We start from the raw sequence: 19,123 nt of genomic DNA on the forward strand, positions 1-19,123 counted from the left end.
AGCCATAAACACATTGCCTTGCAAAGTATTTCAAGACAGCATGCATGCGCGCACACACACACACACACACACACACACAAGGCCCTTTCTGAAAGTATAAAACCATGTGTGAAATCGTATGGTTTCTCCAGCCATCCAGGCAGTGAACGTGTCCGTGATGTCGGAAGGCCTTTTCAAAGATTAAGGTGCAGCGGCGTTCAGAGTGCACGCCGACGCCACGCTGCGGTTGTGGATGTGGTGCTCCGTCTGGATTGAGGTCAAAGGTTGCGTCCCAGAGAGGGTAAAGCTCCTCACAGTATAAGGAGTATAAGGAGTGAGGATTCATACAGCATCGCTCATCCTGAGCAACACTCACTACATGGAACGGCTGTAAAGATGCATCACAAAGTTGGCAAGGGCAAAACCATCGGGATAGCAACCCCTCCCCCTCCCTCCTTCCCAGAAGTCTTGATTATTTCTTTTTTATTCACATGATGTTTGAATTTGAGCTGAAACATTCACCCTTAAAAATATGTGTCCAAATTAAAACCAGCATTGAACACGCATGTACGGAAATAGAATTCAAAACACACACGCTCACCGTCCTGCCACTAGGCCTACCGCACACACGGGCGTACCCACGGCCACAACCACCAACCCACACATCATTTACCGATTCTGGGTAATTGAAAGTGACAGCGCAGCTCTCAACCTGCCCTTGGATGAGCACCTGGAGAGCCGGGGAGTGGAAGTGGAAGGGCTCTCGGAAGACCTGAGGCCCTATGCGGTGAAACAACAAGAGGTCAGGAAGACCTGGAAAGTCCCTCCTCAAGGGACCCCTGGAACACAGGGACCTGCGCTAGTGAATCCATCAAGAGGGGCGGGAGAGTACGGAGAACTGCACACATATGCACGCACACACACACACACACACACACACACAGAGACATGTGTACACAGACACACACGTCTGGCACACACACACACACACACACACACACAAACAGACACACATTTCTGGCACACACACACCCACGTGCACACAGACACACACACACACACACGTGCACACAGATGCACACGTCTGGCACACACACACCCACGTGCACACATACACGCACACAATCACGTGCACACACACACACACACACACACACACAAGCATGCACAAACCCACACACACACACATGCACACATGTGGGCGCACACACACACACACACACAAGCATGCACAAACACACACACACACACACACACACACACACTCGCATCTAACAATAGCAGATCTACGGAGATGTGGCAGAGTCCATGGAGACTTTTATCCCTTTGGTTTCAGCGTTGTTTGAGTTCGATGTAGAAGACGAGAGCAAAGCAGCAGAACCAGAAGCCCAATCAACCCAAAGTAGCACAATCCCCACACTTTTAAGGAGCTCCAAAAGACTGGCACTGCTCCTAATGCGAGCGCTGTAGTCTTGCTTCTAGCTGTTATTTTAGCATCTGTGTATTTTCACAGGGACCTGATCTGCGAGACGGAATCACAGAGTGTTTATCTGACTTTAAAAAGATCCCCCCTAGCAACAACGTAGGCGATGTGGCCGATTCTTTTTGGGTGGATCACCGTAGACGCTGTTTATTTTCCAGCTATTAAGGAAACCAACGGCAGGGGTGTCTGTTTGAACAGCAGTAGATCACTCTGATGGTGGTAGCAGGGATGTGAGGGTACAGAGCTGGTGTTCTGCCAGAGCACTGCGGAGCCGCTTCCTGTAATTATCTTATTATCTCTAACAGTATAACAGCTTGCTGTGTCTCTGGTACACACACACACACGAAGACACAGACACACACACACACACACACACACACAGATACACATTCACACACACACACACACACAAAAGGTACACACACACGCAAAGACAAACATGCACACACACACACAAAGCTCTCTCGCACACACACACACATTTAAAGACACACAAGCTCTCTCACACACGCACAAACAGACGCAAACAAACGCACATACACACACTCTCTCACACACACACCCACACACACACACCTCTATGTTTACATTCGACTGCTCTTATCTACAGGCATAAGCTGGGGCAACCCTGTATTTATATTTAACTTGAGGTGACAGATTGAGATGCTGAAAAAATTCTTACAGCAAAACCCTTTTCTTGAGTGGGTAAGACGGTTTTATTAGCAGGCTAGTAATGCCCGTTGCCCTGCGCTAGCCTAGCAGAGCAAACTCTGCAACTAGAAGGACTGAATGAAATGTGTTGAAAACTGTCTCCAATGATAAAGAACACCAAGGCTAACTTGGGAATCAGGCCCTATGTCCAAAATTCCGAACTACCCCTTTAAAGTGACAGCGCACCAATATTTTTTTATTCTTTGTTTTAAACATTACCAAATGAATAGTGTCTGTGGAGGTTTTTTTCTCGTAGCATTTCTTTTTACAAAGCATGACAATTCAAGCCGGGCTCACCTTCACTTTAAAATAACTCAAAATAGTTTCCAAATGTTTCCAAAGAGAGAATGTGAAAGTCCAAAATTCTGAACTACCCCTTTAAGGGGATTCAGACATATATCATTGCAGAGATGCGTACACAAATGCTTAGAAAGGCACGCGTTGGACATGTGCATACGGTTGCTTGTGGGCTCCGATGACTCACATGAGGAATAGATATCGTGGTGGAATCTGCCCATGGCTTAGAGTGCGTGGTAGGGGAGGCCATGACCTGGCCTTCACAGTCAGACTTGGATGCAAACGCTGACGAAATAAGCACATGTAAACACATACCTATGGAAAAAGTTATCCACTTCTTGGCATGGGCTTTGCCATTGAATGTGCTTTGAGAAGCTTGTTTTATGGGGAACCGAAAAGATGGTGCTTCTTGGAAGTTTGGAAGTAATTAGAGGGGATTTAAAGATCATTAGGTTTGACTAGATACATTTAGATTAGAGTAAAGATTTCATTGGCTCGATTATAAACGTGCGTGTTTTATGGCACTTAAAATACATTACAGGGGCTCAGCAAGAGGAAGAAGAATGAAAGACCGAAAGCACAAAGGAACAAAATAATGACCTGTCTCTGTATTTACTGTCTAACCCCTACCTGCTCCTTAATGACCTGTCTCTGTATTCACTGTCTAACCCCTACCTGCTCCTTAATGACCTGGCTCTGTATTTACTGTCTAACCCCTACCTGCTCCTTAATGACCTGTCTCTGTATTTACTGTCTAACCCCTACCTGCTCCTTAATGACCTGTCTCTGTACTGTCTAACCCCTACCTGCTCCTTAATGACCTGTCACTGTATTCAATGTCTAACCCCTACCTGCTCCTTAATGACCTGTCTCTGTATTCAATGTCTAACCCCCACCTTCTCCTTAATGACCACTCTGTGTTTACTGTCTAACCCCTACCTACTCCTTAATGACCTGTCTCTATATTCATTGTCAAACCTCTACTTAATTACCTGTTTCTACAGGTGCCAAAAGCTGCTAAAAGGCTAAATAGCAAATCATAGTCAGTCGAAAAGGAGGAAATAAAAGAAGGAAGAAAGAAAGAAGAGTAATAACTTGATAATGACTATAACCCTAACTCACCGTATCATCTAAATGACAGGATGTGTGTAATTGCACGGTGCAGTGAATAGTGTGATCTTAGCGCAGGAAGACGAGCCTGCGATGTCATTATAACAATCTGTGATTATGTTGGGCTACAGCTCAACACGGTAGTCGTGTAATCCTGGCTCTCTCTCGGTGAGCGAGCCAGGGGTATTTCCACCTCCCAGGCATACTGCATCCCCGAGTCACGCTCCACCTTGATGGATCCCCACGGGGTTACCTCCCCGAGGGAACTGTTGGGCAGCCGGGGGGGTGGTGGGGCCCAATGTGTTCCCACTTTGCATAAACAAAGAGATGAAAGGGAAATCCTGAGAGCCAGGGTTTCATCATCTATCCGGAATTTGCGAAGGGCAAATATAAATAAGAGTGTATTGGCTGTATAGTATGTATAGTATGGAAATATGGAAGCAAACCACACTTTTGTGTGTGTGTGTGTGTGTGTGTGTGTGTCTGTGTCTGTGTCTGTGTGTGCGTGCGTGCGTGTGTGAGTGTGTTTTGGTGTGTGTGCGCTTGCGTGCGTGTGTGCATGCGTGCCTAAAGCGTAGAGGACGAGAAGAAGGCCTCATTATACTCGAATGAATGCACATGAGATCAATAACGCTAGATCTTTACACAAGAGAATAAAACCCTGTGCATTGCATGTGCGACAAAAGTTGGAATGGTTGCCATAGCTAAAAGACATAATTTACAGTTCAACATAAATCTTGCCTTATGCATCTCATGCTCGATTCCAGAGACAGAATGATAGTTACTATTGAAGGATTTTATTTTTGGGATAATGAGGAATAGGTTCTTGCTGAGCTGGTATACCATGGCTTCAAGCAGGGAGGGTGATGTGTCGGGGGTGTGAGGCTATCAGCAGCGCCATTGTGTTCCCCCTGTGTGGATAGGATAGATTACATCACTACGTCAAATGAAAGCCACATGGAGGACGCAGGGGAAAATGAGAGAAACAAAAAGGCCGGAAAGAGCGAGCGAGAGAGATAAATGATTTAAAATAGTGGAAAAAGCCCATGTTTCTTTATTTCTTGTTGTGACATTTAAAAAAAACAAACCAAAACCCTAACCCAACATCGACATGACGTCCTCATACAATGACTCAGCGAATGGATTGTTTATTATTGCTCACATGTGCATCCCGTACACATCTTAAGACACTCATATCCCATATAAACATCTAGTGTGGTTAGGTATCAGTATCTCATCAGCCACTCCTCCAGTCCAAGAGTTTGCTGTCCGGACGTCAGTGCAAAAACCCAGATGATTAGTAACTTATTCACGGCCACTTTTTCCATCTGCCAAATCCTCTCTTCACTGCAAGACTCTGAACTCATAAGACAGCCACACAACCAAAACCATCTTGAAATGAAATAGCTGTTGATTGAGGTATTCAGCACACACGGCGTGCAGGCATAGGCCAACAATCCAATCATATCATGGCTATAAAGATGGCTGTGTTATCAACAATAAATAATTGTCCCCCAATACATACCATATTGGGGGACATATTGGAGGACAATTATTGATTTTTTTATACATGACGATCTGGATGAGTTCACCCTGAACACCATTTTTGTCTAATCTGCTAAAATTATCAACGTGAAACCTCAAGCCTGTCTTAAAAAGAATCCCATGAAGCATTCTGATGTGCAAGCCCTGTAGACAGACTACACACAAAAAGCTGCTATTTATATGAATAGATATAAATGAGTTACTTATTCCTGTTTGGTGTCGAAGGATAACAGCTTTGATAAGTTACTCTGATATTATCAGCACAGTTAGAAACAGCCCCTATTTATATATCTCTGTTCGGCATATGAACAATAATAGATTTGATTAGAATAACCCCGCCCCCCCACACCAACACAGGCCTCAATAAAACAATCTGCCAAGAACTATCTGGCTTTAATATGCCCTTATGCAGTCAGCTGCACCCTTCATCTTGCTTTCATTCCCCTCTCAAAGCCTCAAAGCTCACATATATATCATCATCGCCATCCCTTCTATGAAAGACCCCACCCGGTCAGTATCCACCCCCCACCCCCTCTGGACATCTCATTAATGAGGCTGGAGAGCGCGCACACACACACACACACACACACACACACACCTTAATATATGGAGGGGAGGGACACACACACACACAAGAGAAAGTGATATGAGAGAGGAAGCGGGAAGAGAAAACCTCCACTCTTCCTCTGTCAGCCTGTTTCAGCCCCTGGAGCCGCAGACAGGCCCTTCTGTGCACATAACCCGTATCGCGGCCAGACCCGCACGTCCTCTACGTCTTTATCGATGGACAATAAAGACCAGAGAATCCAATCGGCTGTCTTCAAGCAGCTTTACACCCATAGGGCAGGCGACGTTAAACCCTGTTCAATCATTTTTTTCTTTAATCATTTATTTTGATGCAGACGGGAAAATAAGAAAATTCCCAGACCTGGTTAGAGGCAGACTAAGTCACCTTGTTCCTTGTATGGGCTCTTCATCTGAGGCCAGAACGTTTAAAAGGTTGTGAAACTCTCTATCCGACTTTCTGGAGAGGAAGGTTTTCACAGTTTCTTTCATCATAATTGCTACCTTAGTGATTTGAGTCGGCTGACACACTCAAGCACACGCTCACACACACACACACACACACCCACCCCCATACGGGTGCACAAATACACACACACACATATAGGTGAACAGACACACAGTGACACACACACACACACACACACACACACACACACACACACACACACACCAGGGAAAAGTGGATATGTCTGCAGTTCATCGGAAGGTAGCAATAACATTCAATATAGTATGGTATATATAGCTCAGGCAATCCATAGGAGAAACATACCTCATTAACACCAGCAATACAGAGCCCCTGGCTTTGTACACAGGCTTTGTTTGGCTATTCTGAGAGGTAAATGTTAGGCTAAAAGGGGCAAAGTAATTGGGTTTATTTACATAAGCTATATGTTTAAGTGTAACCCTGTCAAAACATCCAGAGAGCACTGGAAAGGTTTATTCACCTTGAAAGATGACGCAGACTTGTCTGAGAGAAATATTTACATTTGACCAAAAATGACTCGACTTTAAATAAATAAATCTCAGAAGGAGCCATGGTTGCAGAGCCTGCTAGGCGTGATGATGAAATGTTCATGCAGTGGCCATTTTAGCCGTTTGCCAAAAAGCTCCTGTCTGTGTGAAGCTGTCTCAGCCATTACACGAGCCTCTCTTAGCTTTCAAACTATTAAATCGACCGACTCGCATATCCGAGGATTTCAAACAGACTTTTATATTGTTTGACATGCTACCATATCTCAGAAGCCTTTAATAGCAACAACAAGAAAAACAAAGGCACACATTTGCATATTTTTCTTCTCTCTCCGTCTCTCTTTCTAGACTTTATGTTTCCTCACTGGGCAAAATCCTTCTGCCTCTGAGCCCGTTGCCAATTGCTCAGAGGCGTGTAGGTATTCATTACATAGGTGTGGTGACAGCTTGGAGTTCATTGAATCAAATCAATGCCTGTTTCAACACTGGAAAGCTAAAGGGACCACTTAAGGGTGAAGGGTTCTACACGGTTTAAGAATACCCTCAAACAGCATATCATTTATTATACATGATTGTGGAGCAAAAGAAGACTTGCCAACAGTAGCCGTTAGTATCTTTAATGCAATCGAATTTCGTTGTTTTAGTCCTTGGATGCAAGATTAATATCTTTCATCAATGCCGCGATGACATTCAGTAGTGACATTAATCCGTTTTAGCACCTAGTAATCTGTTCTTCATCTTCATGTTCATGTACTTCATGTACTTATTGTTTCCAATATCCATGCACAAAGAGATGAACTGTTATGAACAACACAACTGGTCGCCGCTGACACACAGCTAAATAGTAATAGTATGCAGGCGGTATCGTATTACCACTTCAAATCAATAAAATGTTGAAAGATCTCGAACCATCCTGTCCCTGTATTCGTGTCATATTATGAAATGCACCCTGAAATCCAAGTGAAAGATTCATCAGAACTCTGGACCCTGCTGGATGGTTAAAGACCAAAACTAATCTGAACTAATCTCATCTAACGTAAAGTAAACACTAGTCCCACCCAATTTATTCTAATCTAACCTCACCTAAACTCTTTTACCTAATCTAATGCCATCCAATGTAATCTGACTTTACCAAACCTAACCCCTTTTGAAATAAAACAAACAAATCCAACATTATCATATTTCATCCAATGTAATCTAACACAATTTACCCACAGTAATCGAATAAATAATGATAACAGATTGTCGTTTAAGCGCTTTTCTTCAAATTCATTATAGGATGTATTTGGGGCTAGGGAAATTGTGTAAAGGATGGGTTTGATGTGATCATATCTTTACATATAAACTAATCTAATCTACCCAGATTATCTCATCTAACCTAATCTCAAATTGTTACTAATCTTGTCTAATTTTATTTTAGCTCATCTCCTCTAAACCTAATATCCACTAATGGACCCTTATTTGATCTAATTGAATACAATCACGTTGGGAAATTAAACCAACTCTTATTGAATCTGCTTCTCTAAATAGTTTAGAGTCGTGCAGAAGATCGTGCTAAACGGCAATTAAGCCTCAGCCAAGACACATGCAGGCAGCCCAAAATGACATTGGCACATGCTAATCGCGCTAGGTTCATTAGCAGCTAAATGGATTGTTGGCCTACTTTAGAGAGGCCTGTGGGTCTCTGGGGACTTTGAGTCTGGAACTAAATGAAGCTATTGCTCCTGCCTAACAGCTCCACTAATACGATCTAGATTCTCATTTAATCAGCAGATTTTGGAAAAAGAACATTCATTTCATCAAGTCGACGTGGCGGTGGCAAAAATAATGAATACCTGATGGTCAGATGGTTTGAAGTCCCCTACAACAGAGTTTGGGGGATGAGTTCCACTTCTACAGACGACTAACAATCTATGTTTGGAGCCCCGAAAGGAACCTGTGTTGTGGTTACCCACTCACTAGAACATAATGGGGGAATGTAGGCCATGTAAGCGAACGCTGCAGATGAAAGCGGACCACAGGTCTTTCATGTCAATGACATGCTGACCTAGAGCTACACATAACCGTGCAGGAATCAAAGAGGGAGGATGATTATAAAACAGGTGTCTCACCAATCACGCCTCATGAAAAGACAGCTATGATCTGTATTGCAATGGTGTTCTGGGAAATCTTTTTGATATATGAATTTATTTCCTCATAACACAGAAGGTGATTTCAGTCAAAAGCCAAAGCACACATATTACACTCTATTCCAAAGGAGACATGGTACTGCATTTACTCAGCTGTGTGCTCTTCCCACTCAATGCCATTGTGATGCGTTCTCCTTCCCTTGTGGCCCGAGGCCGAAAACTTCTGTCTCCATGTGTCTCCTTGACCAACATCCAAGAAGTTCAACGTGGAAAGATATGCGCACTATTCTGGGTGTGCTGTGTGTGGTTGTGTGCGCGCAAGTTGATGTGGGTTGGTTGGAACTCGAGGGCGTGTGCAGAAAGAAAAAAGCGGCCATGAGGCATATATTAGAGCTTAGATGGTTTTCATTCCATAATGATAGGATCCTACTGCAGATCTTTTCCAGCCAGAACATGTAGCAAGGAGAGAGAGAGAGAGAGAGAGAGAGAGAGAGAGAGGGTGACAGAGAGAGAGAGAGAGACAGAGAGAGAGGGTGACAGAGAGAGAGAGAGAGAGAGAGAGGTATGGCGCGTCAGTCATCCTAGCAGCTCTTCCTCCAGCAGATAATGATTGGGTGTTGAGTGAAGGTGTCAGATAGTAGGAAGGGGGGTGTAACCTGAGTGACTGTGAAGCTCGTCCGTAAAACAAGCCATAAACTGAGGGCTTTATCAAGAAGCCCAGAGGATGTTTTTTATGTATTTATATTGATGGTTTAAAATGAAAACATCACAAAATCTGAAAACTTAAATTAGAATCATGCCTTCAAAATATTAGCCAACATCAAACCCAACAGCAGCATATAATTACTGAGCGACCAAATTCCCCACTTTGGCTTAGCTATGAAAACTGTCACCTGCACTCATAAAGATCAGAGATACCGCTTCAAAAAAGCAAGATACAATTTAGTTTGGGCAATTTATCTCCACCTTTGAAGAGAATGCGCTTTTTTTCGGACATATGGCACATGTGGTATCAACTCAATGGTTCTATAAGCTCAGAGCCAGCATTTTCTCTTTGTCTCTCCTATCTCGTTCACACACACACACACACACACACACACACACACACACACACACACACACACACACACACACACAGAAGCGCGCCCCAGTGTTTATACAATGCTCATCCTGCATGGCTCCGCCGTTGCTCTGAGAGAATGCCACCGACTGGATTCTCAGCCACTGTGGAGCGGCAAAACAAACCAGGGAGCGGCGACAACAGAGAGCAGCCAGGGGCCGGAGCCTCACTCAGCGGAGGGAAAGAAGTGCCTGTGACAAAGTGCGCTGGAGTCATCATCTAGCTCGCTGCAGAGAGACAGCTCCGGGTTTACCTCCCCTGGGGGTGGAGGGGGGGGTTTGTCGGATGTAAATCTTAGATATCAATCAATAACAAGCTCAGTCAGAGGGTTGCAGTAATGCGAGAATATCGATCCCTCACATGAGTAAGCACAACCTGTAACCTTTAAGTATTCAGCCCATCATCGTTGAACTGAATTCCACGGTTTACCGTTGAGATGAAAATAAATGTCATTAAAAAACAAACTCTTTACAGAACATGAATATTCAAGTGTCTTCTTTACTGAAGACCAAACGCACATATTTTCAACGGAGTAAGCATGCTATGGACTTCTGTTGTTGGAGTGGGTGCTGTATATGTTCTTAGTACAAAAGTTTCCAGGCTCGAATCCCAACTGGGTCATTTGGGAGTAAGGGTCACAGAGCTCGCCCGTGTAAAGGTCAACTGGTAAACTGTCAGCAGAAAAATAACTTGTAAAAGAAAAGCAAAAAACTGTTAAACTTGCCTTCGGGGTTAGGCATGTTGGGCTCCAGAGAGACAGGACTGCTTTGAACGCCCTGTTATCCATCATCCACATCAATCTTTACTTCATATCACTAAGTTTACTTTTGTGCAGTGCATCATAAGCCTATGCAGTGCATTAATTGGACTATAACAACACTTTGTAAAAACACACATTCTTAAACAGTACCATTCAAACAAGCACACAAGTGCCAACATCCCACTTTGCGCATATGTGAGTATGTGCATGAGTGTGCGTGTGTTTACCTGAATAGGAGAGCCGTATTCTGGGGTAGGCAGTCTGCCCAGAGTGTGTGAAGAAACTCCACAGGAAAACAAAGAGCAGCATATTTGTTTGACACGAGGCTCCCATCTTCTAATCAGCACCAGGCCTGACGCGCGTTCGTCTCACACAGTGAGGCGTGCGTCCGCTCGCTCGGAACACCGCCGGAGAACTCAGGAATGGATAGAAAAAGAAAAACCACAAAGTCTGCAGCAGTACCATGGAAAAATCCCAGCCGGTGCATCTGATGAAAAAAACAACAAAACAGCCCCTTATAAAAAGGTTTAAAAAGAATTCATCCGGAGCTGTTGCGGGGATGACAACACTGGTTGACAACGTGCAAAGCGCACAGAGCGATCAGTGTAGCTGGTACAGAACCGCCCCCTTGCTGTCTCCTACAGCGAGCTGCGGCGGCTACGGCTGCTGGTGTTGGTGGTGGTGGTGGTGGTGGTGGTGGTGGTGGTGGTGGTGGCTGCTGTATCCACCCACCGGCTGGATGGACAGGACTGGACGCAGGCTATTGTCCTCCTCCTCCTCCTCCTCCTCCTCCTCCTCCTCAGTGCTGCTCTTAGTTATCGCACGAGTCCAGCTGTTACGTTCATGCCGCAGTGCCCACGGACTGATGGGCACGCCGTGTCAGTGTAGCCCCGCTGTAGTCCGCTGCTGCGCTGGCGGCTACCGAATCACTCATCTTCTGCTCCGGTCTGAGAGAGGAGCAGGGGGGAGAGACCGGCAGAAGAGAGAGGCAGAGCGGAGAGATAGAGGTTGAGAGTTAGAGAGAGCAAAAGATGGCAAGGGAGGGGAGGGAGAGAGAGAACGAGAGAGAGAGGAAGGGAGAGAGAGAGAGACAGAGACCATCAAGTTGGGTGAAAGAAGATCCGCTGAAGTGTAGAAGCGTGCGTCTGTCCCAGCAGGCAGACAGACAGTGTTGAGGCGGCTGTGTCTCGCCTTCAGTCTCCCTTCTCTCTGGGGTCCCAGGAAGGGGGTAAAAACGGTCATCGCCTGGACCAGAGCCCAGAGAGAAGAAGGAATGAGGAGGGGGAGGAGGTTGAGGAGGAGGGGAGGGGGGGCGGGGAACCTCGTGCCGGGCGTGTGGTCTCCGCACGCTAGGGAGGAAAGTGAGGCTGGAGCTCCTAAATCTACTCCACGCTTGAGCGGGGTGCGGCATGGGATCCACGGGGCTCCGTCGAGAGATGGTCAGCCCTGGGTGAGTCAGCGCCGCCGGGGCGGAGCAGGGCGAAGGCACCACGCCGGGGAATTGTTCTGTGTGCCTGCCCGTGTTTACTTAGTGAGAGTTGATGATATTTACGTGTGTGGGGGGGGGGGGGGCAGAGATAGTTGGAAACACATCACATTTTTTCACTGCCTCCAGGTCTCTCTCTCTCTCTCTCTCTCTCTCTCTCTCTCTCTCGTAAAAGAAATACCGATGCTCTGCACACGCACAACTCCTCTGCACCTCCTCCAAACACCTCCTCCTCTATACACCTCTACACAACTCTGCTCCTCACACCTCCATATCTACCCACCTCCTCTAAACACCTCTCCTCCACCCACCTTCTCCTCCTCTAGATACCTCCTCTACAGACCTCCTCCACACAACTCCTTATCTACCCACCTCCTCCACACACCTCCTTATATACCCACCTCCTCAACACACCTCCTTATTTACCCACCTCCTCCAAACACCTCCTTATCTACCCACCTCCTCCAAACACCTCCTTATCTACCCACCTCTTCCACACACCTCCTTATTTACCCACCTCCTCCACACACCTCCTCCAAACACCTCCTTATATACCCACCTCCACACACCTCCTTATCTACCCACCTCCTCCAAACACCTCCTTATCTACCCACCTCCTCCACACACCTCCTTATCTACCCACCTCCTCCAAACACCTTATCTACCCACCTCCTCTACAGACCTCCTCCACACACCTCCTTATCTACCCACCTCCTCTACAGACCTCCTCTTTTACCCACAACCTCAGTACCTCTCCTATACACCTCCCCTCACCGGATCCACAGTTCCTCTCCACCTCCATTCTGGCTGCCCTCCTCCTCCTCCTCCTCTTCCTCCTCCTCCTCGCCTTGCTTGCAGACACATTACAGTTCGAAGCAATTATTCTCAGACTCCTGTTTTATCTCCCCTGGTGGCTGTAGGCTTAAGCATAAAATCAACAACTAAAAATGTCATTTAAAAGCCTCAAAATCAATCTTAATTAAAACGAATGTGGCTTGGATGTCCTTCAGATGTTTTTGTTGTTCCTTTCATCTCGTCCTTTCAAAGGGCTCCGTCGTCCTTCGCACCTCTCTGGCTGTAAGCCTTGTCATCATTCAGCCGCGCTGTGCAACACCTTCATTACTGCGGTCCCACCTTCTTCTCTGTGGTTCTCCGCACAAACAAACAGTCACTAAAGCTGTCTTTCCCTCTGTGATGTATTACTGTATTTAGACAGTAATTTCAGTATAAAAATGCGGTGGGAATACTGTTATTTGGGGTAAATCCCAGAGTCTGGATTGAAATCCTTAACTCAGGGTTGGGATACATAGTTGAGAATCCGGGGGGGAATATCTGGAATATAGAATAACACATGTGTACTGCATGGAGCTCAGATTTATTCTACCTTTAGTATTACTCCTTGGATCACATTTCATCATACTATAAATGTGCCCTACTGGGGTACATATCATCCACGACAATCAGTCTGCAGTCAGCTTCCCACCGTGTAGCAACATAACAGCAGAGAAATGGAAAGCTTACTGGTGCATTCCGATCAACGACTCAACCTAATTCCTTAATATAGAATTGCCATGGAAGCTATAGAGCTAGGCCTTAGCAGCTGATTCTGTGACTCCATCTCCCACACTCCACCTGTTCACTGCCAGAACAGAGGGGCTTTGTGCAGGTCTCATTACACACACGCTGGCCGTGTTATTTCAGTAGACCTACTCGCCGCAATTATAGAACGTCATCTGTCGCAGAGGGCGAGGCAAATGTTCACAACTTTCCAATGAGCGGACGCTATTCGGTTACACTTATTTTTATCAATTTGAACCTTTTAATGAGCTGTAAAACACCCAAGTAGCCCAGTCGTCTGTGCAAGGGCGCCAATGTTAGCCGTGCCCTGCTTGGTCCGGCAGTCTGGGAAATGTCTTTTATCTTTTGCAGGCTGTTGCTGTTTAGGTAAATAACCAGTGTGGAGAGCTAATGCAAGCCAAGCACCAAGCCCGGCATGATAACTGATCTCCCTCTCCTCTCACCAAGTTTAATGGCTGCAATCCTTCAGGGGTTGGCTTTAACAAAGACACATCCTCTCATCTTTTACCTTCTCCTCCTCGCCTCTCCTCTCCCCTCCCCTTCTCCTTTCCTCCCCCTTTGATTTCCTCTACCTTTCCCTCTCCCCTCTCTTCCTCCCTCTCCTTTTCTTCTCTTGCTCTGTCCCCCCTCTTGATTTGTGCTGTACTTTCGTGTCTTGAGGTTTCCATTAGTGTTGGCGTTGCCTGCAGTCCCTTATACTGAGCAACCAATCCCACGCAGAGACGCCTACACAGCTCTCTCTTCTACCAGAGCAGCGATAGTCAAACTGCACAGACTACTACTTTATTCTAAGCCAAAGTCTGACGTTTCTCGAATGGATTGCATTCCTCAGTAGATGATGAGGGGAACAAAAACAATGTAGCTAATGCCTTTAACAGCTACCATTAACCCGAGTGATCATTAATAAGCACGACACTTTGCCAATGCCAATCTTTCCCTTTACAATACTGTACTCGAATATATACACGGTCATAACTGGAGTATACACAATGGATTCTACCCAGGAAAAAACTAGCTATTTCACGGACATACCCATGGAATTTTGCGACAACAATTACTTGTAGAACGAAACATTTAAAGTCCATTTGTTTGACGTCTGAAACGATTGAGCTAACATAGTTAACGTTCAACATTTTACAGACTCTGTGGGGAATCGAGTGAAAACAAGGTTTGATGGAGTGCTGATGGCCGCTGTTTATTTGCATGTGCCATGTTCTGAAGTCAGGCTGTGTTTTTTTCTTGCCTCCGAAAATATTTTCATTCATAGTAATGCTGTGTCAATATCCGCCTCTGTCGGACAGGAGCCCCCGCCCCCCAATCCTGTTACACATGCGTGCTCGCACACACCCAAACACACACACGCACATGTACCTTTAATGTGTTTACGTAAGTATGTGCATGGCTACCTCTGTGTTTATTTCATGAGTGTGAGTGCGAATGTGTGCGTGCTAGCTGTGTGTGTGCGTGCGGTCGGTCGGTGATGTATCTTACCCCGGCAGGGCCTCTGGATAATGGGAGGTCAGGTGGTTGTGGCCCCTGGTCTCTCCTCGCCATGCAGGCTGTGCTGGGAGGAAGCTCCACGGTTACAGAGTGAGCCACCAGACACCCGTTTACACAGGTGTGGAGCACGTGGCAGAGGGGCCACGTGCTCGCTCATGCACACACGCACACACTCATAATGAAGTGAAAGTTGTGAACAGGAATACAGGCAGACCCTCATCTCACCGTCTCCTGGCCTTCCTGTTGGCCGGTCGGCCAACGGGTTATGTTTCAAGAGCGACACGTACGAAAGCTTTGAAGGTCTCAAGAATGTTTCTTCTAATCGCCGGATTGGCTTTCTCCTAGATCCTGATGGTGTGGGCACTAGCAGGCAGGGATGAGGTGGGGGAGAGGAGATAAATCTGGGGGAAGGAAAGGCAAATTGAGGAGATTAAGGAATAAAACCCTTCTCAGAGCAAGAGGCCAGGTGTACTGTGATTAGCTAAGCCACGTCCAAGGGGTACAAGTATAACAGGATAAGCCTATAGTGGTCTTTCTATTCTGAGTTTTATACATGGACACACCCAGGCGCACGCACGTACATTAACACTTTTGGACACACAATCCTTTGCACAAATGCACACACACATTATCGCACACACAACGTTTACTGTAGATAAGCTTTGGACTTTGGATGTCTTGCTAATATCAAGTTTCATACCGTGGATTCCTGCATTTTCAACTTGCTGTATGGGCGAGGCGAAGATCTCAGATTAAGATGTCTGGAAGTTAAATCAGACACAGCCCTGGCTTTCTTTTTCTCTCAGAAAACCATGCCAACTATTCATATATTTCATCATTTTGAGAAATTATATTGTTTAATGTTTTCGCCCATATTTGATTTAGTGTAATCTCAAGTCACAGAGACCAAAACTCAAAAACATAAAGTCATAAAGCACATAATAATATAATAGTTAGTGTCTAAATTCCAAAAGGAAAACCCAGATCACCAGGAAGGAATGCAACATAGGACAGAACCACAAAGATACCCAGCGGCAGAACCCAGGGAACAGCCAGAACACACAGGTGGACACAATTAGCAATCCACACATCTGACAAACATTTCTTCTTCTGCTGCTTGTTCTTTGGTGTTCATGGACGGTTAGAAAACTAGCAGTAAGGTGAATACTGCTAAAGATATGGCATAAAAATAACAATACAGAAAAATAGATAAATATAGCATAATATTGATCATTGAGAGAAAGTGACACACATTTACATTTAGGGCATTTAGCAGACCCTTTTATCCAAAGCGACTTACAATAAGTGCATTTGTTACAAAAAGTACATTTGTCATAAGTGAAACAATATATCGCTGTCGGTACAGTAAAGATGTTCATAGAACCAAGTGCAAGTATTACAATCGCTAGGCTAACCCATTCCCCGTGTAAAGCAACGATAGCAGCTACTGTAGATGCTACACAATTGAGTACCTTGAATTTGAATGCATTTGATTTGAAACTGCATAACAACATTGGCCTACTAAGAAGTCAATGAGAAGAGTAGGCTCCCCTTCAACATCAGAGTTATACATTATATTTACACTAAAAATATTATAGATCCTAACGTGGTATGCATGTTTATGAGAGACTTATGGGGAGAAGAACCGACCTGAGCGGTGTAGGACCAGATTGGCGTGGAAGTACACTGAAATCGTCAACTTTATTGCAGAATTGACAAAGCTATTGAACTAAAAGTACTCCGAAGGCTTCCTCTTAACAGAGGATACACTAACACTGGTCCCTGAAGTAGCTTGGATAGCACTCGATGCATTTCAACAAGAGGACGATATCGCAAATCCACGAGTAGCAGACACTGTATAAATCACAATCCCAACCGCCAAAACGTTAAGGTGTTAAACAAAAAAAACCCTAAATAAAATCAGTAGGGTGACGAACGGTGCGACATTCTGATTAATGACACCTTCGAAGAAAGCCAGCGACCCTTGATAAAGACAATGTATTTAACATAATGTTTTTTATCCAGCCACTGTCAGAGTGGCCGCCGAGCCATCCACCTCCTCATGATCAATGGGTACCAGGCTAACGCTGAAGAGGTGGACGGGTCAGGCTATAGGTTTTCCCGGACCTCAGCAGTCACACATGGTGCGGAGCAGGAATGGAACGTCTCCCTGGAGTCTGACCTGTGGAAGTGATCACCCAGCTCATCCATCATCACAGCAAGCATAGTCCAGTAGCAAACGCACACACACACACACACACACACACACACGTATGCGCACACACACACACACAACTGCCCACACACAGTCACACACATGCACACGCATTCACACACAGGGCGAGCGTGTGCACATGAATTTGTTGCACATGTGAAAGCCCCGACGAATCACAAAGCATGACATGTATTTGTCACGCCTCCCGGCTCGCGCTGACATGCTTTTATGTGGGGAACGTTCCCGTCCGAAGGCAGGTGAAAGGCTTCCTCACAAAGACCCGCCTGTCTTGGGCAGTCAGCAGCGTTCTTTTTGTATTTACAGGCGAACGCTCCACGGCATAGTAATATGTGCGTGTATGGATGGATGGATGAGAGAAAGGAAGCAGACATGTAATGAAAACCCGGTTGCTCGCGAGTAGTCCAGCTCAGGGCGAGACCACCTCAGTGCTGCTGAGCCCCGCTAAAAGCGAAAAAGAAGCCAATTCAAGCCAACGCACTGTTTCCACTGCACTCTTTGAAGTGGCTGGGTAGCGTAACGAGCCGCCAGAGAAATCTATACAAAATCATTGCCTGTGACTAATAAAAGCGACCCGCAGCTTTCAAACTCTCCTGTTAATTCGTCACTCTGACTTGTCAAATAAACATCTCCCCTATTCTAAACAACATTGGGTTGAATGTAGAGAGAGGGAGAAACCGAAACTTAATTAACCTAATGGAGACCAAATGCAGGAAAAGTCTGCATCCACAGCCCAGGAATTTGGCTGCCTTTGGGTGTATGTTTCAGACAGTATTTCGTTATTTCAGTAAGTTACGCCATTGACTCCAGATCTTCCCACGACGTGCGCTGTAAATTAAACAATCTGAGAACACACCTTTTCCTTGCACATAGAAACTGATACTAAAAGCAAACAAGAGATGTTTCCAAGAAAAGTTTTTTTCCGGTGAGGAATGCGTTGATAAGGACGGCTGCCAGACTCTGTTGTCTGGTCGCCAACGGACGGCCTTCGGCGTGGGTCAACCAATGAACGGCATTGGTTGAGTTTGTATCGAAATTCCACACACAAAGAAAAATGAAATGAAAAAAGGGCCAAAATAGAGTGAGCGTTTTCATCCAAGAGCTAGCTTCAAAATCAACAGATAGACTTTAGGTCCACCCGTTGTGGCCAATCACACATCCTTGTTACCCATGGGGGCAAGTGTATAGTGTGTCAATATAGTATGAACAATAATGCTCTTGTTAACGTTGCTTCAGCACCATCCAAAACACATTACTCCAGTCCAGATGTTTTGAGACCATCTCCATTGTTGGGAAACAGGACAAAATGGCGGTGCGTCACAAGTCTGGAGCAGGATGTGCCTCCTCGTCTCCAGTCTCCTCTTCCTGCATTCAAAATGACTGGGGGGGGGGGCACAAACCAATAAGAAAGCATGGCAAGAATCAGACCAAATGTTCAGTAAATATCACCAACGCCCACCCGACCCAAAGGCCATCTATCAAACATGCTTTTGCATTGCCAAGAAAAAGATTTTAATAACATTAAAGACAGCAGTTTTTATGTGGTTGCAAGGCAAGGCAAAGCAAGCCCCACCTAAGGCTCTGGTAACTTGCCATTATTCATTACTATTTAACATTTGATCGATAGTTTGTTTGACTGTTTGATTCGATTGTTAC

General features: G+C 45.5%; 1 protein-coding gene across 1 annotated transcript in view; it reads right to left on the reverse strand.

Moving 5' to 3' along the window:
* The window catches only part of sema3e (sema domain, immunoglobulin domain (Ig), short basic domain, secreted, (semaphorin) 3E), a gene marked incomplete at both ends in the record, with an annotated part of 25,459 nt that extends 14,456 nt beyond the window's left edge, over window positions 1-11,003 (reverse strand). Inside the window, one exon of the mRNA XM_079744071.1 lies at window positions 10,898-11,003. Within this exon, the coding sequence (XP_079600197.1) occupies window positions 10,898-11,003 (106 nt within the window). The remainder of the gene's footprint in view (window positions 1-10,897) is intronic.
* Window positions 11,004-19,123: the final 8,120 nt, after the last annotated feature.

The sequence above is a fragment of the Pollachius pollachius genome (genome assembly GCF_949987615.1).
Source record: "Pollachius pollachius genome assembly, chromosome: 9".
Taxonomy (NCBI): domain Eukaryota; kingdom Metazoa; phylum Chordata; class Actinopteri; order Gadiformes; family Gadidae; genus Pollachius; species Pollachius pollachius.